At 38.1% G+C, this 22,634-nt stretch overlaps 1 protein-coding gene across 1 annotated transcript in view; it reads right to left on the bottom strand.

Moving 5' to 3' along the window:
• RNLS (renalase, FAD dependent amine oxidase) overlaps positions 1–22,634 on the bottom strand; it is a 327,801-nt gene that overhangs the window by 67,203 nt on the left and 237,964 nt on the right. The window contains exon 5 of the mRNA XM_066243719.1: positions 10,692–10,865. Within this exon, the coding sequence (XP_066099816.1) occupies positions 10,692–10,865 (174 nt within the window). The remainder of the gene's footprint in view (positions 1–10,691; positions 10,866–22,634) is intronic.

Below are 22,634 nucleotides of genomic sequence, written 5' to 3'. Positions count from 1 at the left end.
ATGCTGGATAATACTGTTTATTTTGGACCATCTATGATAAACACCAAATCAAGAATTATAGAGTAGAAGATTCATCACTCACCATACTTGATTGATATAAACTCATCATTTATGGGAAGGTTCCTATGCAAAATATCAGTTCATTTTAATATCATTGCAATATAAAAAAGAGATAACCACTAAACTGTGGCAAAGAAATGGCACATTTGCAGAACTTACCACATATTTTCTAAGTTACATGAGATATGTAACTTAGAAACAGTTCTTTAACCAACTATTAAAAGGAACTATCCTTCACAAAGATAACAGTGGGATGTTCTGAAGTGTAATCTTGGATATCTGCCCATAATGTGCTGGGTTTCTTTTCTGTTTTTTTTTCTTTCTTTTTTTTGACAGAGACAGAGAGAGAGTCAGAGGGATAGATAGAGACAGACAGACAGGAAGGGAGAGAGATGAGAAGCATCAATTTTTCATTGTGGCACTTTAGTTGTTCATTGATGGCTTTCTCATATGTGCCTTGACCAGAGGGCTACAGCAGAGTGAGTAACCCCTTGCTCAAGCCAGTGACCTTGGGTCCAAGCTGGTGACCTTTGCTCAAACCAGATGAGCCCACGCTCAAGCTGGCGACCTCGGGGTCTCGAACCTGGGTTCTCTGCATCCCAGTCCAATGCTCTATCCACTGCGCCACCACCTGGTCAGGCGCAATGTGCTATTTTGATTATCATGGCTCTGTAGTATAATTTGAAGTCAGGTAGTGTGATACCTCTGGTTTCATTCTTTTTTCCTCAGGATTGGGTTTGGCTATTGGAGGTTTTTTATAGTTGCATACAAACCTGGGGATTTTTTTTTGTTCTATTTCTTTAAAAACTGACATTGGAATTTTAATGGAAATTGCATTAAATTTGTATATTGCTTTGAGTAATATAGTCATTTTAACTATGTTGATTCTTCCAATCCAAGAACATGGAATATTTTCCCATTTCATTATGTCTTTTTCAACTTTTTTTCAATAATGTTTTGTAGTTTTCAGTGTATTGATCTTTCACATCCTTTGTTAAGTTTATTCCTATGCATTTTATTTTTGTTGCTGCATTTGTAAAAGGAATTTTTTTTTTTTAATTCATTTCCTAAACTTTCATTGTTGGTATATAGGAAAGCTGTAGACTTTTGTATATTGACTTTGTATCCTAAAACTTTATTGTGTTGGTTTATTATTTCTAACATTTGTTTTGGTGGAGTCTTTGGGGTTTTCTGTATATAAGATCAATGTCATCTGCAAAAAAATGATACTTTTATTTCTTTCCTGATATGGATGCCTTTTATTTATTTCTCTTGCCTGATTGCTCTGGCTAAAACTCCAGAACTATGTTGAATAGAAGTGGAAAGCCTTGTCTTGTTACTGATTTTAGAGAAAAAGCCTTCAGTTTTTTATCCTTTAGTATGATATTGGCGAATGGTTTGTCATATATAGCCTTTATAATGTTGAGGTACTTTTCTTCTATACCCATTTTATTGAGTGTTTTAAACATAAATTGATGTTATATCTTATCAAATGCCTTTTCTGCATCTACTAATAGGACCATATGATTTTTGTCTTTTGTGTTTTTTTTTTTATGTAACCTTGAAAATTGAGATCTGTGCTATAGGGCATCACTCAAAGCAAATGTATCCTCCCTAGACCATGGTAAAATGGTTACTGAAAATACTTGTACCTCTTTGGGAAAAGGGTTCCATAAAACTTCTAGGTCTTAACTGGCAATACCTTTGATACTATATAAAGAATTGATGTGCCCTGTTTGCCAAGAGTCCCAATGCTGTAAACATAATACAGAACCTCCAAAAGATGCTTCTAATCATTCAAATTGCCAAGAACTCACTTGTGCTTTTCAATGGCTACTAGATTCAGCAATTAGAGAGCTCATTTGTTTTATATGATTTTAAGGGCAGTGGGAATAGATATGGAGATATTCTTAGGGATGAACAATTTGCTGACTAGCTATTCTTTTTTCTTGCCTGCTAAGTGGGTAACCGGTGCTGAAGTATTAACTCTCAATGTTATTTCAGGACCTGAAAAGGGCATGTCAGAGCTGCATAAAGGATGACTGGCTCAGCAAATATTTATTGAGCGCTGGGTACACACTCCTATTATGCCTGATGTTAGTGTCTATCTCTTATTTTCGATTTTGGTCAGAATAAGAGTGACCAAGTGATAGGCAGTATGTATGATGGATAGTGACATGTATTCCCACCAAAGGAGAGAGCTTCTAATTCTGGAGAAAGCAGCAGACATTTCTGATATGCACACAGCATATCAATTCTTCAGCCCGTGAGACATTTAGATTGATCTGAGGAGGAACTATTGACAGTGGGAAAAAATGGTGAAATCTTTTCTGAGGGAGCTCTAGGCAAAGAAAAATTCGCACCTTTTTGGAATAGTGTTGTCATGGTCCCAGATAAAAAGGACCAGAATGAAGTCTTTTCAAGCTCTCATCTGGCCCAACAAGTCTTTCCTGTCTCCTGCAAACCAAGGCTCACAATCTGTCTAAGAGTTACACAGCTTTACAAGACTCTTCTCAACTTGCAAAGGTTTTGAGATGCCTCCCAAATGATGAAAACCAGGCACTTATTAGGGAAGTGGAGCAGAGCACATCATTTTGAGCCATGGTTTCCAAGCCAGGCTGTTGACAGCTTCACTTCAGACCACAGTAAGGACTTTAAGATCCTTCAAAACAATTCAGTTCCAGAGAGAGAGCCTTTTCCTAATTTCCAGCTCTCTCAACGGATTAATATGGTTGCAGGTACTATGGAAACAGCAAGTTGAGCTTGCTTTATTTGAGGTCCAGAGAATGAGGAGTGCTGTCTTGATTCAAGATAGGGTTCTCAAGCAGATGCAAGGCTTAGCCAACAAACTCTAAAATTCTGTGCAGGAACTAACCTGAAGAAACCATAAAATTCCTACCTAATTTCATCCTAGATATTTTCAGAAAGTGCCTGTACTACCTTGACTGCAACTCCTCAGTAAAAAGCAGCCATGGATTTGTTCAAGCCAGAACTACACTGAGGTTGTAGGTTGTTGCGAAAGAGGTTGCAAAGTAAATGATAAAGTTAACATGCAACAAATCTACATACTTATCCCCCAGGTCAAGCCAGAGCCTCTCACCATCTAATATTCTTTTTATTCTTGCCCCTTCTCTGTTCCTTGCCCTCCTTATTGTTTCAGGAAGTCTGAAAATCTCTCCTCAATTAGACAAAGCAGTTTAGCTCTCCTCACTTCCACTCCCAAACTGGCATTTAATCTCCTAAAGGTGCTCTGTAGAAAAAAGAATTATTTCTTGAAAAGATTGTAGTTATAAATACCAGAAATTGGAGATTATTGCATTTAATTCAGCAGTTTCTTTATGAGACAATAGCTATACACCTAGTTACATGATCTTTGTTAATGGAGAGGTCAGAGGGACTGCGGCCATTTCCACATGTGAACCTCTGCCCACTTTCTAGTTCTTGCTATTCATGGCCTTCCTCACCTACTTACAAAACCAACAGAGTTTTTCCTTACTGTTTTCCTTCTCAATTGGCAGAAGTGATGGCAATCTTTGTCAGTTTTTCTGTTGCTTTCATCTAGGACCTGTACATTTGGATCTATACATTTATTCATCATGAAGAGTATCTGATTCTCATTCCCTCTTTCCTTCCATGAATAGTAATGGATGAAAACGACATTCAGTCATCTTCACATCTGCCTCTTGTGCTCTGGACCAATTATTGGCCAACCTGAAGGTCTTTCCTAAATCTCAGCCTGCCAGCCACAAGTTAAGGCAATACCATGAATGAAAACATCACTCTCAGGGCAAGCTGAAGAGGACGGTGGAATATAGACACAAAGAGAGACTTAGAAAATTTAATGTTTAAGAGTCACTTCTTAGTGTGGGTGCTTTATACATCTGTAATTTGGAATTATTTTTAGTTACAGAAATCCCAGGCAGCTGTAAACTCCAGACTATCTTTACCCTTTTGCTCACTCCTTCTTGGACATTTTGTGACTAACATGCATCTATTGAACTTTTTAGCAGCCCCAGAGATAGTTAAATAATGAGTCATACTAAAGTTTCTTATTTATTCATGGATTTAAATGTTCCATAGCTGCTATCTTTCATTTCTTCACCAAAAGAGAGTTCTTTTAAAAGCCCATAATATTATCACCAGGCAACATGACTCTTCCTGGTTTTGATTGTAAATGTGAATTAATGCTCTCTCTGTATTGTATATATCAGTGCATCCATTTATGTATATATATCCTCTATCTCTGGCATATATATATATATATATATATATATATATATATATATATATATATGAGGGCTCTTATGTAACTCCAAGTTACTAATTCAACAGAGCCTCATGTGTCCTTCAGAATTCTCATTTGAATGGACTTCATTAAACCTTTATATTTTATGAGGGTGGGGATTATGGATCCTCAGTTTTTAGCAAAATGCCTGACACACAGAGGCATTCAATACATATTTATAAATAACTGCTAAACTGAATGAATTTAGAATTAAAAATATTTAAACCAAATATTTGTAAGTGAATTTTTTCTGAAAGAAACTTCCATAAGATATATTTTCCCCAGGACTATGGTCCACAGGACATTTCCCTCCATCTCTGGCACTGACTTTCATACTGAGTTAACTTGCTTGGCCAGTGGGAAGACAGTGCTAATCTTGGTTGTGAATCATTTCCATTGAGGATACCTTGATGGGGAAACCAGAGGCTGAAAGGAATCTGTGGTTTGTTTTTACTTTGTGTGCAAATGTTCTCCTTACATTGCATTTTTCTGGTTATGTCATTTTCTAAAGAAAATCCATTTTTTGTTTTTAGAAGTGGCAAATATTCAGTGAAATAAGATTAGTCTACCTTATAATCTGTGCTTATTAGTTAAATGACAGCAAGTTGATATTTATTTTATATATGGTATATACATATATATTCACATGTATTTTATATACACAGATAATTTATATATTTATATATGTTTGTATACACATATACACACACACATATGTTTTTCCTTCCTGAGAGATCATCCTAGAATTTTGATATTATAATCATGTGATATTCTATCACATCATTGTAATAATGGGATGGATATTTATAATTAGTATTTGAATGCAATTTATTGAATTATCTTAACAGATTTATAGAGACAATATAATTGAATTACAAATGACTACATTTATTATACAAAAGCCATATTGTCATGAATTTGAAACTTTGTAACTGTTTACTGTTGTCATTTTAAGAGGATGATTGCTATTCTATCTGAGAGCTCTGCTTCTGGAGTCGGTACAGTTTTTTCATACTTATAAATTATTTCTTTTCCCCCTTTCCCCTTCTCCCTTTTTCTTCTTCTCCCTTTTAATTTTTTTTTTGTTCTACTTATAAAGCATTACCTATCTGGATTACATTTTCTGAAATTTTAAGGACAAATAATTCTACATTTATTCAAATCCTAAAGCAGACCACTTTGTGTTGTCAATTGCATGGCTATTTACTTGATTGGAATAACCAGGGACTCTCTTAAGTCAACACAGGTGTCTGGTTTCAAGGCCCTGGCCCATTCCAGTTATTTACAGGATTTCTTATTATGTTCTTGTTCATTATAAAGAGTTGATGTATTGTAATAAACAGCTATTTGAAATAACATTTCTGCATCTTTTGTAAAATACTGATTAAAGGCAATACATATTATATTAGTGTTTGTTACTTAAGGATCCTAACAATAAAGTCCTTACAAGTATAAATTCCATGTGATGAGAAAGTTTGTTTATCTGTTTTTTTCTTTTTGGATAGATTATTTCTTTTGATGAAATTTTGAAAGCTATGTAATTATGGTCATTGACCATCATATTTCTAGAGTTACAGATTGTATTAATTTCCTCAGATTCCTGCCTACTGGTCTTTTCTGATCATTAACACTTCCAGATGATGAACAAGGAAAGATGCTAAATTCTGAGTAATGATTTTCAGAGTAAATTATATATTTTATTCAAGCTGCCCCGATTCCTATCTGCATGAGTAACAGAGGGCTGCATTCACCTAAATTAGGCTCATATATGTCTTTTGCTTTAGATGTAGTACTCCAGCCTGCTGGGAACTACCAGTGTCTTGTGGAAGAAACCTACTACAGACACAAACTTCTGTCAAGAGGAAGAGAGGGAGGTCTGCCAAGGGAGGCAAATAAGACCTCCTGAATTTCTTTCTCCCTTAGCTTTTATTGATCAGAAGCAGAACAGAGGTAACAAGACCTCAAGGGATGGAGGCCAGGTGATAAGGGAAATGAATGACTAATGGCCATTTTGCTGACATGGAGAAAGGGCTAATTTGGGTCAGTACTTCTTTTCTTTTGCTAATTAACAAGCACAAAGGAAGGGGCAATCTAGAACCTCTAGGCTAATTTTCTATGCATTCCTTTGTGTTTGCATGCTTTCCTTTGTGTTTACTATAAAAGTCACTCACTCACACAGTTTCCTGGTGTTTGAATCCAAGAGACATTCACTCAGGACTTTTAAATAAAGTTCACCAATCCAAGTCACAGAGGGTTCCAGGTTAGGTGGGTGATTCCCTACATTAGAGAATATAATTCTGAAATTAAAGACTGGAATTACTAATTATAATAATAGGTACCAAAGACACTGCCTTATTATTAGGTAAATGCCATGTGAAGCTCTTTACATGTTTAAACCATTTCATCTCTAAACCTTTAGGGGTAAAGTCAGTAGCATTTTGCAAACTTATCTGATGACAAAACCCCTTCCCAAAGAACATCTCAAGTTGGTGTTTCATTAAACACATTTTGGGAAACAGAAACTTAAGTGTATTTGTTAGCACCCAACACTATTTTTTTAAAAATGTTTAGTTATTGATTTCAGTGGCAGAGAGAGAGAGACAGAAACATTGATCTGTTCCTGTATGTGTCCTGACTGGGGATCGAACTGGCAACCTCTGTGCTTCAGGACAATGCTCTAACTAACCAAGCTATCTAGCCAGGGCATACCCATAACTCTTGGTCCTTGAAGTTGAGTCTAGCATATCTTGAAAGTTAGCCCCTCTGCCTGAGGAGACTCTGATTCTGGTTTCCTGCATGTTTTGCCTAGTTCTGACATCTGACATATGATTACTCCTTGACCTTTGTCTGGTTTAGGCTACTAATCCTTTATCCTCTGGTTCTCTTCAAGGCTGGTATGAGGTCGGTTGGCAATGGGGGAAGGTCACGTGAGGAACCAGGTCTGGGAACTTTGGCTGGAACCGCCCACACCCATGAGCACCAAAAGAAACTTCCCAGGAGCCCTTTGGTAAAGAACGACTGTCTGTCAGCCAATGAAATTTCTCCAGGTCATATCAACTCAACCACCCTAACGACCCCATAAATTACCCCACATGGATCCCTCCCCCCCCCGCCCCGTGTGACTTCCCTGGCCCCGTCTCGTGGACCAGAGAACATTGTCCGTGAAGTGCTCTACTAAATAAAGCTTTTGCTATTCCACACTTGGTGGCTATGCCCTTCCTTCTTCCTCAGTGGGGAAAAATACCTTACAGTTGGGTAGACCCAACCCTGCCAACCTTTGTCTATCTTGTTTATGACCCATCTTGACAGGAAACAAATTTTCATCTTTATTAGTTAGGTCTGTCTATTATGATATGAATTATTGATTCAATCAAACACCTTGAATAAGAGTGGGTATAGGAGAGTGTTAGTGACATAAAGAGACAACCCTTACTGGTCTGGTTAAATATCACCGTCAATAAAATACAGTAGAATTACACAGCATGTGGACACTTATATTATGTGCATTCACCTGGACACACTTAGCATCCTGTCCCAAGTAGTGAGAAAAAAATAGTTTAAATGCAAAGCAGTTAGATAAGATGTTAAGGACCGCCATTACTAAAGACCTCCCATAATTTAAAACTTGCATAATCCAAGATTAATTTTCCATAAAACTGACACAGAAATGCAGGTATTTCTTTGTTGTTAGAAGTGGCACCATCATGGGCTAAATAGCAAAAACACAGTTTCCAATTGACCTGGCCCTTAAACTTTAAAATTGTGTGATTGTTAACACTAAAATATTTTTTTGTATTTCCATTATTTCAAATGTTGCCAATTGTGTGAGAATGTATTAATGTTTTTCTGCTATACTATTTCAAATTTGCATAACTCTGATTTTATAAATTGCTACTACATTGTGTAGTGTTGGCGCTTTCACCCACCAACTGACTCCATTTGCAAAAAGAATTTAATCTGTTAGGAAGTGTGACTGCTATTTCTTTCTTTCCTCAGTGCATTTCACAGTCGAAAATATCACTCTGTCCTATAAATGCAAACCAAGTGTTTCATCTAGCCTCACACACAAAAAAAACTGAAATCTATTGAATGTTGGAAAAATACTAAATTTACTGCAAGTTACATCACTTTCCAAAATGTCATGTTGTTTTAAGGGATTTTCAAAGATAATTTTGAATATACACAGTTCTCCTTGTGTGCCTCCCACATAAGATGTGACTCTACTTGAAGATAATAGGCATTATTTGTTGCCAACCCAGCACTCACTACTCTGTTATTTCTTCTTAACTAAACCCTATTTTATTTAGGTATCTACCCCTCAGATGACTAAAGAAAAGGTTATCCTAATACCAGTTTTAGTATACAAATCCTAATTTGACTAGGCTCATCACAGTTGTCCCCCGCCTCACCAGTGACTCCATTCAGATTGGTCAGGTAACCCAATTCTGACCAATGAGATACAAGATGAAGTCAGTTGAGGGGTTTCTGGAAAGATTTCCTTGATTCTTAGAAATAGATAGAGACAGTCATAGTTCCTCTTCTTCCTAAATATGTTGTTGGGCCTGGATGTGACTCCAACAGTTACTGCCATCTTGCCACCAGTCCTCTGAGGATGGCAAAGTCGAGAGTGGAAGAGAGAGCAGGGAAGGATAAATGCTAGGTCCCTGAAGATATTGCTTAGTTTTTGAATCAACCAATCCTGAAGCCTCCCTTGCTTTTTCTTCTTAGATAATGTATCAATAAGCTTGAGCTATCATAACAAAATATCAGAAACTGGGTGGCATAAACACCAGAAATGTATTTCTCTCAGTTCTAGAGGTTGAGAACTCCGTGATCAAAGTACCCATTGATTTGGTTCCTGGTGAGGACTCTTCCTGACTAGCAGACAGCTCACCTTTTCACCTAGTAACTCTCCTCACGTGGCCTTTCCTCTGCGTATACACAAGGGTAGTGAGAGAGTGAGCAGCTCTCTCTCCCTCAATTTATAAGGCCATCAATCCTATTGGGTTGAGATCTCACCCTTCTGGCCTCACTTAACTTTAATTACCTCCTAAAAGCCCTATCTTCAAGTATTATCACATTGAGGATTAAAGCTTCAACGTATGAATTCAGTCTGTAGCTGATAATATAACAAGTATCTTTATATTGTGTAAACAGTTTACATGTTTTTTTTTTCTGTTATAAATTGTTGAATATATCCTAACAGATATCATGTCTTTTGAAGCAATACACAAAGAACAGTGTCTAATTCATGACATATAACATGAAACGATCAAGAGCTATTTTCCTTTTCTTAGAACAAAGCAGCTGTAGAGTTAAAAATGATTAGTACATTGCTGTTACAGGGCATTTCATGAACTGCTGATTGTACATATATGTGGTATCACGTTAACATAAACAGTCCAGCCCTCAGGGAGTTTTAAGTTATAAAAGAAACATTTTTCTAAGATCATGTGCTGTGATATAAAACCACGCTCTAGCCCAGTCTGGCAAGCCACGAGACATTAGTTGGTGATTTTATCAAGCAAGACTTTTAACTAATGGCTCAATGAATCCATCACTGCATCATAAAACACCATAACAGATTGAAATGATGATCCCTCTCAAGAATTTGTAATTCTAGATTACAGTTTATTCCACGAAGAGCAGTATCTCAGGGATCACCACAATCCTACAAATAAGAATACATGTTCACCTTTATGTCTGAAATGAATCAGTTATGTTTATTCTTGTAATTCAAGTCTAATTTTTGTAACTGTCTTCAAGAAAAAGGGTAGAGTGCAGATTTTATCCCATTCTAGTAAAGCTCTTATGAAACATTTTGTCTATCATTTAGTTACATTGTACACAAAGACATTTTATGTAGTCTCCCAGAAGAAAATTTAATAAGTATAATTGTATTAAAGTAAAAGATTTTCAAAACATTGTAAAATGCACCTTTTTAGCCTGGGAAGTAGAAACAAGAGCAGTACTTACCACATTTGAAAAACAAAACCAACCAAACAAAAAACAACCCCCATCAAGAAACAAATGTTGAGAAATACATTTGCATATAGATGAATCCATATTAAAGCATAGAACTTAGGCCATTTTGAAATCTTAAACCTTCTAACACTATTTTCATGAACTCAGTAATACAAACCATGCTGTGAATGATCTTCTGAAAAACTTTGCTGGTTTCACTACGTATTTTATTATTGGCCAAATGAGACATTAAATTTTATCCCCTGCGGCTTGAGTTAAATGCTTGCTCTGTGCAGAATGGCAACACTCAATTAAACAGCATTTTTCATGATCTACACCCACCATTGTTACTGTATTTAAGGGAAATAATGGGGGTACTGACCTATATTGCGTTTCTTATTATCAATGGAGATGAAGCGTATGCAGGGATTACTGGTGATGTACTGCCCAGCCCAAGGGACATCAATCTTCGTGCCAACTTCATAAAAGAGGCCCAGAGCGTAGCGAGAGGAGTAGCTCACAGACTCCAGTTGCTGCCTTTGGCATTCACTAATTACTGTGGAAGAAAAAGTATAGGGCATCAAATTTGAAAATATCATTTTTCCTTTTAGTACATCAAATACAAAAGTCCTTTAAACTAGTTCCAACTATTTCTACCAACTTATGATTCCATCTCACTTATGATGAATTTTGAAAGGTAATGTGGAATAATAGCATCAGCTTTCATTTCTTTTCAGACTGATGACTGACCTTGGCACAACTGCTTTTAGTAAGCTGAAAGTCCAAACCCTTTAGACTTCAATTCAAGGCTTTCAAAATTTGGCGCCAAGCTATTTTTCTAGCTTTGTTTCCTAGTTATTATCCTGGGACTGATTGGCAGCATTATAGAATCCATATACTGAGCATTTATTATGAGTCAGGGTCTTTGCCAAACACTTGACGTAAGCATTTCACTTTATTCTGACAACTGCTGTGTAAGGTAGCATATTATTCCCATGTGACAGCTGGAGAGACTGATACTCCATCCCCTAAGGACCTCTTCAATTCTTCCAGGTCATATAGAGGCTTGTCGGCTTGTCATCTTCCTGCCAATGGATTATAGTAGTGCCTTAAGTAAGGGTCCACGCCTTAGTCATCTTCATTATAGGCCTCTATCCTACTCATTACAGGCACACCAAGGATGAAAGTATAAAGATTCAGAAGGGCAAACACAGACATGCAAAGTTAGTTCAAATGTAAGAGGTAAATAATCGACAAATGGAAAAATACTGGGAAATGAATTAGGCAGGTCTGGTATGTGACATTGGTTAAGCTACTTAATTATTCTAATATAGTGCTCTTGTCTATAAATGGCAATACTAATACAGGATATATTAGTATGTTGTAGGGATTATATGAATAATGCATAGCACAGTGCTTGGCTGGCATAGAATAGTGTTCATTTCTTTTTCTATTACAGAGAAGAAATTATTTGGAAAATGAAACAATGGCGCATCCTGCGATGGAGAAGGAAGAGATTTTCTTCACTTTTTAATCTCCATCTCCAATCTCCCTTACCCTAAGTGGTCTCAGGGTACTGCTTGTTCATATATAGACAGCATTAATAATCTGAATTTCAGAGAAGGCCATAGTTCTATTCTGAAGGTTTAAGTGAGCCAATTCAGAAATGGAACATGAAAAAAATTTTCATTAAGCTCATGAAAAAAATCCTAAAATATCTAATCTACAACAGTGGATAGACAGACCTCAAGGATGACAGCTCATGTTAGCTAAACCTTAGAGTGATTTTAGGAGGTCAAGAGAAGGCAGGAAGAATATTCAATGAATTATTTTTTTTTTCCTTTTTTTTTCATTTTTCTGAAGCTGGAAACAGGGAGACAGTCAGACAGACTCCCGCATGCGCCCGACCGGGATCCACCCGGCACGCCCACCAGGGGCAACGCTCTGCCCACCAGGGGGCGATGCTCTGCCCATCCTGGGCGTCGCCATGTTGCGACCAGAGCCACTCTAGCGCCTGGGGCAGAGGCCACAGAGCCATCCCCAGCGCCCGGGCCATCTTTGCTCCAATGGAGCCTTGGCTGCGGAAGGGGAAGAGAGAGACAGAGAGGAAAGCGCGGCGGAGGGGTGGAGAAGCAAATGGGCGCTTCTCCTGTGTGCCCTGGCCGGGAATCGAACCCTGGTTTCCGCACGCTAGGCCGACGCTCTACCGCTGAGCCAACCGGCCAGGGCCTCAATGAATTATTTAAGCACAGTAATAATCCTATACATTATCATAACATTATGGCGACAAAACATTTTTAGAACTAAGACCACATTTAATCTTCACAGGAGCCCTGCAAGGTAGGTGTTTTTTATCATCCTCATTTTACGTTGTTAGGAAGCTGAGAGTCAGAGTGGTTAAGTAACCACCCTTAGGTTACACAGCTCCCAACTCGAGGGGTCAAGATGAAGCCACAATTCCCCCATTGGAGTCATGCACAGGCACTCATTGCTTCATACTATCTCCTCCTGATCTGAGCTTCAAAATAAACTTTGGCGTTGCTTTCTCCTCGGACATGAATAATTATTTTGCACTCAGAAGTATAAGCCTTCACTCCCTTTAACCATCATTTTCTGCTCACTAAAAGATATTAACTACTTGATGAACAAACGGTCTTCTGGCATTGGCCTCATTATACTCAATGTATTTGGACTTCATTTTATTATTTAATTTGCTTTTAAAGTTATGGCTTGGTGTTATGCTTAACTTCTTTCCAACGGGGAGGAGGTGAAGAAGACTTAACACTGGCAGTTGAGCACATATTAGGGTCTTATTACTAAGTTTCCCATTTTTTCAATTAGAAAAACAAACCAACAAAACTTTGTAGTCAGCTATTTAATAACAAAAAGGGCCTAAAACTATCCTTTTTATAAAAAACAAAACACCCAAAAGTGAAAAGTCAACTAGGTTGTCAACCAAACTAGACCTCTCCCCCTTCCCCACACACATTTGTACATTTAGCTAGTTTTTAGACAAGCTGCCAAGAGGCAAATCCCACTGGGTAGCCCTTTGAAAAGGTAACTGATAGCTACATAGAAACAGAAATTAGTCGTAAACACCCCTGTCTGCTCTGTGGGGCTCTACAGTTCATTCTGAGAACAAGCAGGTGAGTCTTCTGATGGAAACAATCTCAATTTCTAGACATATTCACTTACCCAAAAAATTCATCTTCAAGGACCTTAAAAGTTTTTGATTGTTGAAGGACCCAACAAAATGTTTTGATTTTGTTTGGAAGTTTTTCTTATGCAAATGCCAAAGGGAGCATCCCTAGGTCCCAAATATATATACTGTATTTTTGGCAAGAAAAATAATAGGTTCTTTACTATCATGCATATCATGTACTATTATGTGCCATCTACCCCCAAAAGAAGTCTCACATAAAAATTTCCAATTCAATGTAATGAATCTGGACATTATCTCAACTTAACTCTGAACACTAGGATTATACAGTGTGTCCGTAAAGTCATGGTGCACTTTTGACTAGTCACAGAAAAGAAACAAAAGACGATAGAAATATGAAATCTGCACCAAATAAATGGAAAACTCTCCCAGTTTCATACATATTCACTGCTGTTCGATGTGGGCTCATGCACAGATTTTTTAGGGCTCCTTAGGTAGCTATCCCGTATAGCCTCTACAGACTCATCACTGACTGATGGCCTACCAGAACGGGGTTTCTCCACCAAACTGCCGGTTTCCTTCAACTGCTTATCCCACCGAGTAATGTTATTCCTATGTGGTGGCGCTTCGTTATAAACGCGCCGATATTCACGTTGCACTTTGGTCACGGATTCGAATTTAACGAGCCACAGAACACACTGAACTTTCCTCTGTACCGTCCACATCGGGACTGGCATGGCTGTGGGCTGCTCCGCTGTCTACACGGTGTTATGTCACCATCTGCGCATGCGCACATGCTGCCACATCATCCTACAGAAACTGGGAGGGTTTTCCTTTTATTTGGTGCAGATTTCATATTTCTATCGTCTTTTGTTGCTTTCCTGTGACCGGTCAAAAGTGCACCATGACTTTACGGACACACTGTATAGTCTCCGTAAGTATACACACACACATACATATAATAACAAATATACTTTATGACTATGATGTGAGTAAAGTGGTTATAAATTGTCTTGAACAGGGTAGTTTACATTCCTACTTTCATCAGTCAGAAGACTCGTCCTTATCCCATTGTCCTTGTTCCTATGCCTGTGTGTGCGTGCATGTGTGCATGTGCAGGTATGGCAGAGGTGAAGGACAGAGGGAGAAACAGGAAGTGGGGGAGGGAGAGAGAAGAAGAGCCTGACTGAGCTCCTGAAAACAGCAAGGAAGTAACTTCATTTTTTGTTTCCTAATGTAATTCCATTCTTTTAGTTTCCTAATCTATAAAAGAAGGCTAAACATATGCATTCTGCTATTTCCTATGTGTTTTGTTAATGATCTCATTTGTTCCTTTCTTCATCCATTCATTCATTCATTGTCTACCTTATGCTAGACACTATTCTAGATTTTAAAGCTATAAAGCAGAAGGATAAAGTCCCCTCTCCAGGTAGCTTATATATTAGTGGTGGAAAGACCAATTATAAATAAGTAACCTGCTAACTGGTACGTCTGTAGGTGATAAAAATGATAAAAACTATAAGGAAAACTAGAGCAAGGTACAGGAATAGAAGTGACAATGTGGGTAGTAAGACTATTTTATATAGGCTGTCCGCGGTATATGTCTCCTCTGAGAATTTCATTCTGATTGACATGTGAAGTTACTAGCAGTTATGAACCAAGGACAGATATGACTTGGCCTCTGTTTTATAAATTATTCTGGCTACTGGGGAAAACTGTAGGGCTGCTACAGAGGAGTTAGGGCAAACAGCTTGGCAGTGGTTTTGGATTGGAGAGAATAGAGGAGGTCAGGAGTGTGGGGACATGTTGGATGAAATATATATATATGTGTGTATGTGTATAAATAGATACATTTACATTATATTTTATTTTATTTATTTTTTTCTGAAGCTGGAAACCGGGAGAGACAGTCAGACAGACTCCCGCATGCGCCCGACCGGGATCCACCCGGCACGCCCACCAGGGGCGACGCTCTGCCCACCAGGGGGCGATGCTCTGCCCCTCCGGGGCGTTGCTCTGCCGCAACCAGAACCACTCTAGCACCTGGGGCAGAGGCCAAGGAGCCATCCCCAGCACCCGGGCCATCTTTGCTCCAATGGAGCCTTGGCTGCGGGAGGGGAAGAGAGAGACAGAGAGGAAAGGGGGGGGGGTGGAGAAGCAGATAGGCGCTTCTCCTATGTGCCCTGGCCGGGAATCGAACCCGGGTCCCCCGCATGCCAGGCCGACGCTCTACCGCTGAGCCAACCGGCCAGGGCCAACATTATATTTTACATATGTGTGTGCCTGTATGTTTGGATATATATGTCACACACATATATACCTATATCCCATGTAACTTTTTTTTTTTTTAATATTAATATTTTTTCCATGTAACTTTTAATTTGGGTTTAACATGCATACAGAAAAGTATGCCTTGATGGCTTTTCACAAAGTGAACACATCAGTATAATCACTGGCTATATTAAAAAACAGATCATTACTAGAACCCCAGAAGTTACCCTCTCCCCCTTTTCAAGCACTCCTTGCCAAATATAATCAGTAATCCTGAATTCTAGCATTATAAATTAGTTTAGCTGGTTTTGAAAGTCATATGAGGAGAACGATGCAGTATCTTCCCTTTGTGTCTGGTTTCTCTTTCTTAATACTATGCTTGTGCTATTTATAAATGTTGTTACACGCAGTTGTAGTTATTTGTATTAATGTGGGTAAGTATTGCTTATATGTGTATACGATACTGTATTGATCTATTCTACTGTCTGATGGACATATGGATTGCTTGTAGTTTTTGGTGATTACAAAGAATATCTGCGTATGTTTCTCTTGGGTTATATGTACCCGGTACTGGAATTCCTGGATCATGGGGTTCCCTTATATTTAGCTTCAGTTGATACTGTCCAGTGGCTTTCTAAAGTGATTGTACCAATTTGTACTATCACTTGAGGTGTATAAAAGTTCAGTTGCTCTATATCTTGGTCTACATTCACGACTACCTGCCTTTTAATTTGGGATGTAGTGATGTCACATTGTGGTTTTAATTTGCATTTCATAATAACTAATATTTAGAAACCTTCAATGTTTCTTTGGATATCCTTTTGTGATTGCCTGTTCAAATCTTTGTTGATTTTTCTTTTGAGTTGTCTGCCTTTTTCTTATTGCTTTTTAGGAGGTTTTTAGAAATTCAGGATATGAGTCATATATGAATAGTAAAACTTTCTTCTCCTCAGTGGCCTGTGTTTTCACTCTCTAATCACGTGGTTTGATGAACAGAGTTTTAATTTTAATTTAGTAAAATTTATCTTTTTCCATTTATAGTTAGCACACGTGTCTTGTTTAAGAATCCTTTGCCTTCACCAAGGCCTTAAAGATATTTTCTTATTTATTTATTTTGAAAGCTTTATTGATTTACCCTGCACAGGATTTTGTATATATTTTTGAAGGTTAAGCAGCCAGGATTCCTGTTGGCTTGGAAAGGTGGTGTGAGGAAAAGACACCAAATGAAAAATAGATGGGACATTACCTCTCACTTATTCTAGTTAAATCAATAACAGCTTTATTGTTCTATAATTTTTGAAGTTATACTATTAAAATAAGACACTAGATTATAAGCAACTTGAAGCAAAGACTGTGCTACATGAGCTTTGTATGTCCAGGTCCCAAGACAATGATTGGTACAATTTGGGTATTCAATACATGTTAATGAATACATCCTCATTTTAGGATATTTGGAAAGTACAGAAAGGCATAAAAAGGCAAAAGAAAAACAATTACCATATTCTCATTATTCAGAGAAACAACTATTAACATTTTGACTTTTTTCTTCTACTTTAATCTTTAAACATGGTTGTGATCATATGATACATACATTGTGCAAACTGATTTCTTGCTTAGCATCTGACAAAACACCTCACTGTAAACATAATTTTTAATGCTTCCATAAAAATTGATGTAAAGGATGCTGTGTAATTTAACCATTCCATTAATGTTGGACATTTATTTCCTTTTTGTCTGTTATAATTAAAGCTGTTGTACATACCCATGTGTCTAGATCTTTATCTATGTTTCCAATTATTTCCTTAAGACAGAATGTTGGAAGTGAAATTACTATTAAATTGATTTTCAGAAAGACTGCACCAATTTACACTTCCACTAACAGTGCATGAAAGACCCATTTCATTGTATTCTTGCCTGTGAGGCTTAATATACATACAAAAAAACTATCATTTTTTTCTTGATAATTTAATAGGAGAAACAGATTTCTTTCTTCTTTCTCTTTCTTTCTTTCTTTCTTTCTTTCTTTCTTTCTTTCTTTCTTTCTTTCTTTCTTTCTTTCTTCCTTTTTAGCAAGAGGGAGACACAGAGAAAGAGACAGATAAGGACAGACAGACAGGAAGGGGGAGAGATGAGAAGAATCAATTCTTCATTGCAGCACCTTAGTTGTTTACTGATTGCTTTTTCATGTGTGCTTGACTGAGGGGGGGGGGGCTGGAGCCAGTGACCCCTTACTCAAGTTAGTGACCTTGGCCTCAAGCCAGCGATCTTGACCTCAAGCCAGTGACCATGGGATCATATCCATGATCCCAAGCTCAAGCCAGCAACCCTGCACTCAAGCTGGCAACTTCGGGGCTTCGAACCTGTGTCCTTTGTGTCCCAGGCTGATGCTCTATCCACTGCACCACCACCTGGTCAGGCATCATTTTGTTTTTAATATCTCTTTCTTTAACAACCAGGGAGACTAAAGATTCTTCATATGTCTACTAACCTGTATGTATTTTCTCTTTTGAAAACAATCTGTTCATATCATTTTGTTAATTGGTCTGTTGGATTCTCCATGTTTGTAAGTAGAAATGGGTGGTGTATTATAGAGATTCTGTAGTTATTGTGTTATACTTTTCTTATGTGCTTTTTACTTTGTAGTATTGTATACATTATGAAATTTGTGTAGAGACTCTATCAGTTGTTTTCTTCCTTTCTTGTGTATGTGCTCATATGTCTGCTGCACTCACGGCTCTTTCTCTCTTACCTTTTCTCCTTCCCTATCTTTTCTGTTTAAACACTTAGAGACTAAAACTTGATTTGTGCTAGTTATTCTTGCTCCCATGATCTACCTCCTGCCCTTCACTGTTCTGCTCTGTGCCTGGGTGACTGCCCTCTTTATGGGTTGAATTCCCTGGAGTGCTGGTTTCTGGATTGCTTTGGCAAGTGAGAGGTGGAGGCCAGAGTCTGCAGAGTGGAAGGCGAGAGACTGGAATATTGATTCCTTCTGCTCCTTCCTGCTTTGTCAGGTGCTGGCAATGCTGAGTTCCTCTACAGTTGAAGTTCTTTTTAGGTAGCTCTTATTTCATGATGGGGTATTGGATATCTGTCACCCATTTAGGCCTAATGGTTTTCTGTTGTTACTGTCCTGAGGTGTCACAACATTATTTCTTTTTTTGTTTTTTGTATTTTTCTGAAGTGAGAAGCAGGAAGGCTGAGAGACAGACTCCCTCATGTGCCCAACTGGGATCCACTTGCATGACCACCAGAAGGCGATACTCTGCCCATCTGAGGTGTTGCTGTTGTAACCAGAGCCATTCTAGCGCCTGAGGTGGAGGCCATGGAGCCATCCTCAGCGCCCAGGCCAACTTTTGCTCCAATGGAGCCTTGGCTGCGGGAGAGGAAGAGAGAGATAGAGAGAAAGGAAAGGGGGAAGTGTGGAGAAGCATATGGGTGCTTCTCCTACTTGCCCTGGCTGGGAATTGAACCTGGGACTTCCACACTTCAGGCTGATGCTCTACCACTGAGCCAACCAGCCAGGGCCGCAATATCCTTTGTTGGTTGCCTTAACCCTAACCTCTGTTCTGTAAGTGGTTTTTTATTAAATTTTTCCAGGTAAACCTTTTTGAACACACCATCTGTTTCTTGTTGGGACCTTGACTGAAACAACATTTATATTTTTTTCTAGCTTCTTCTAGAAATGCACTCTGTGGCAAAGCATAATACATTCTACTCTGACAGAGTGAGTAAGATCAACTTTTCAGACAAAGTCCTTGGGCCAAGGAGTATTCTGAGTGAGAATATTTTGTAATTCATGAAGGTCTGTGTTTTCTTAAGTAAACAAAGTACTGCTCTCAATTGTATTTTTCTTCATCTAATGCTGACTCTTTTGTCATGAAAACAAATATTTCAATATTGATAGTAAAACTAACACCTTTTAGCACAAACATGGCATTCGCCATCAATATTGTAGTTCACGGTAAATGTTACTTAAACTGACAGTTGGTGCTCAAAGCCTTAATCTCCTTCCAGAAGTTTTGTTGTTTATAACTAATTACAGAAGATTGTTAAATTCTTGATTTGGCACTGTATGTGAAGAATTTCAAATCAGGGACAGCTGAAGTTGAAAGTCAACTTGTATTATAAGCATTTAGGCTCTGCAGCAGAGAACACTGGCTGTTCTTGATTTACTTATATTGCTTTTATCTTTTATGTTGAATTCCACGAACATCAAGAAATTTCATGCACCAATTCAACTCCTCACGTTAGACCATCCAGTTCCGTGGGTACATGAAACTAATAGTATTTTAACCAGAATAGCTGGTGGCTCTTTACTCAAAGTGGCTGTAGAAACAGTGCTGAAAGACCCATTTTCCATAAATAGTTCTAGCAGGCCAGTGCAGAGTTTGAACTTTTACCATTCATGAGTCATTTCTTTCGTGTAAAAGCACCACAGAATTAGTCTTGTTTCACTTCACCTGGAATAAATTGAATGTTCACTTGGACTCTATAGGCATAGAAGTCATTAAGCCTGGAAGCACAGTTTCAAAAATAGTTTTGGCAAGCAATAAATCTAGAGTTCATTGGTGACAGACTTCAGCAGTTATATATCTATGTGGAATTTCCCTGAGGAAAGACTTCTTTCATCCTGAGAAGCATCTCTGAAGTCAGAAAAATTTGAGTTTGAATTCTCGTTCTAACATTTATCAGTGTGACCTTGGCTAAATTGCTTAATACTTCTAAGCATCTGTTTTCCTGTAAGATGAGAATAATAATTGTGCCTGCTTAAAGGATTATTAAGAAAATTAAATGAGATAATAGTAAGTGCTTACTTAGCACAATGCATGACAGTTGAGTGTATTGTAAAACTCTAACACTATAGTTCTTGAATTTAAAAGCCATTAGGGGTGTCTGTGTGTATACACCATCCTTTAGAAAAAGTTTTTTTTTTAAGCCCTAAAGACATCCTAACATTCAAGCCCATCAGGGTATTACTAAATCAAAGAAATCTCTGGCTAGTAAAGTATACTGGATACACTTCACTTTTCAGATCAAAAGGTAAAAATAATAATAATAATTTTTTTTTAAAAAAGTAAGGAGTGTTAAAGATGCCAAAAAACATCTCAGACAGTCATTTTTGAAAAATTAATATAAATTGTGGAATTCTTTACCTATCTAATAGAGAATGCTGAGTGTTGGAAGATTTGTATTATGAAAGGAATGAGAATCCATATTTCGGGTCATGTTACCTCTAGAATGCCAGCAGTAGATTCTCTCAATCCTAATCATACCCCAGGGCTGTATAAAAACAAAAGGTGCCAAAGAAAGGGGTTTCTCTATAGTGTCTTTTGGTTACTTGACAAAAAATAGTTTGATAAAAGTTTAGAATTAAGCTGGTTTCCATGTCAGTGGCCAAGACATGGAAACAACCAAAAAGCCCTTCAATAGATGACTGGATAAAGAAGATGTGGTACATGTATACTATGGAATACTACTCAGTCATAAGAAATGATGACATTGGATCATTTACAATAACATGGATGGACCTTGATAACATTATACAGAGTGAAGTAAGTAAATCAGAAAAAACTAAGAACTGCATGATTCCATACATAGGTGGGACATAAAAACGAGACTAAGAGACATGGACAAGAGTGTGGTGGTGGTGGGGGGAGAGGAGAGGGAGGGAGAGGGGAGAAGGAAGGGGCACAAAGAAAACCAGATAGAAGGTGACAGAAGACAATTTGACTTCAGGTGATGGGTATGCAACATAATTAAATGTTAAAATAACCTGGAGATGTTTTCTCTGAATATATGTACCCTGATTTATGAATGTCACTCCATTAAAATTAATTTTTAAAAAAGCTGGTTTTATACTCATGTGCTTAGGGAGAATACTAGTTATTACCTCAATACAAACTTTAACGAGTACGTTCCATCGAGTTACTATGCGTAGCAGTTTTTTGAAAGTTATTAGAATGTATTAAAACATGTTAGGGCAGTTAAGTTCATAACTAGTCAGAGAAGTTTATCCTAACTTTTGTGGGAGACTCCCAACTTTTATGGGAGACTGACAATCAAGGCAATAAGTAGAATTGAAAAGGGAAGACAAGAACATAAAGACACCTAAAGTTTCTAAAATACAATAGTACTTAACCCTTTGAGTAGTTTTTCATGCTCACTGACCCCCAGGAGTGAGTTTTTTTTTCAAAAAATAAAATTAGTTCCAGTTTTATTAACTTAAAATCATGTTTGTTTGATAAACAATTTATGGAAACAAGAACATATATTTGCCTTTTTTTTTTTTTTTTTTTTTTTTTCTGAAGCTGGAAACGGGGAGAGACAGTCAGACAGACTCCTGCATGCGCCCAACTGGGATCCACCCGGCACGCCCTCCAGGGGGTGACGCTCTGCCCCTCTGGGGCGTCGCTCTGTTGCGACCAGAGCCACTCTAGCGCCTGGGGCAGAGACCAAGGAGCCATCCCCAGCGCCCGGGCCATCTTTGCTCCAATGTAACCTCGCTGAGGGAGAGGAAGAGAGAGACAGAGAGGAAGGAGAGGGGGAGGGGTGGAGAAGCAGATGGGCGCCTCTCCTGTGTGCCTTGGCCGGGAATCGAACCCGGGACCCCTTGCACGCCAGGCCGACGCTCTACCACTGAGCCAACCGGCCAGGGCCCATTTGCCTTTTTTTAATGTTGCCTTACACATTAAAAATTTTTGTATGATCATACTCTGGATGGTCAGGAGGCATGAGGGCATACATGGACGTTCGTAATACTCATTAATTGATCATACCTTTATCTTATTTTGTTTTCAGTAAGAAAAAGAATGAAATATTATTTTAAGCGCAAGTTCTTAGGCTTCTATGATGAAGCAGGCAACCCTGCCACACTGGGGTTGATTTCATGCTAAA

The sequence above is a fragment of the Saccopteryx bilineata genome, chromosome 9 (assembly GCF_036850765.1).
Source record: "Saccopteryx bilineata isolate mSacBil1 chromosome 9, mSacBil1_pri_phased_curated, whole genome shotgun sequence".
In the NCBI taxonomy this organism is placed as follows: Eukaryota; Metazoa; Chordata; class Mammalia; order Chiroptera; family Emballonuridae; genus Saccopteryx; species Saccopteryx bilineata.
Note: the sequence above shows the minus strand (reverse complement) of the source record. Positions and strands in the feature narration are given on the sequence as shown.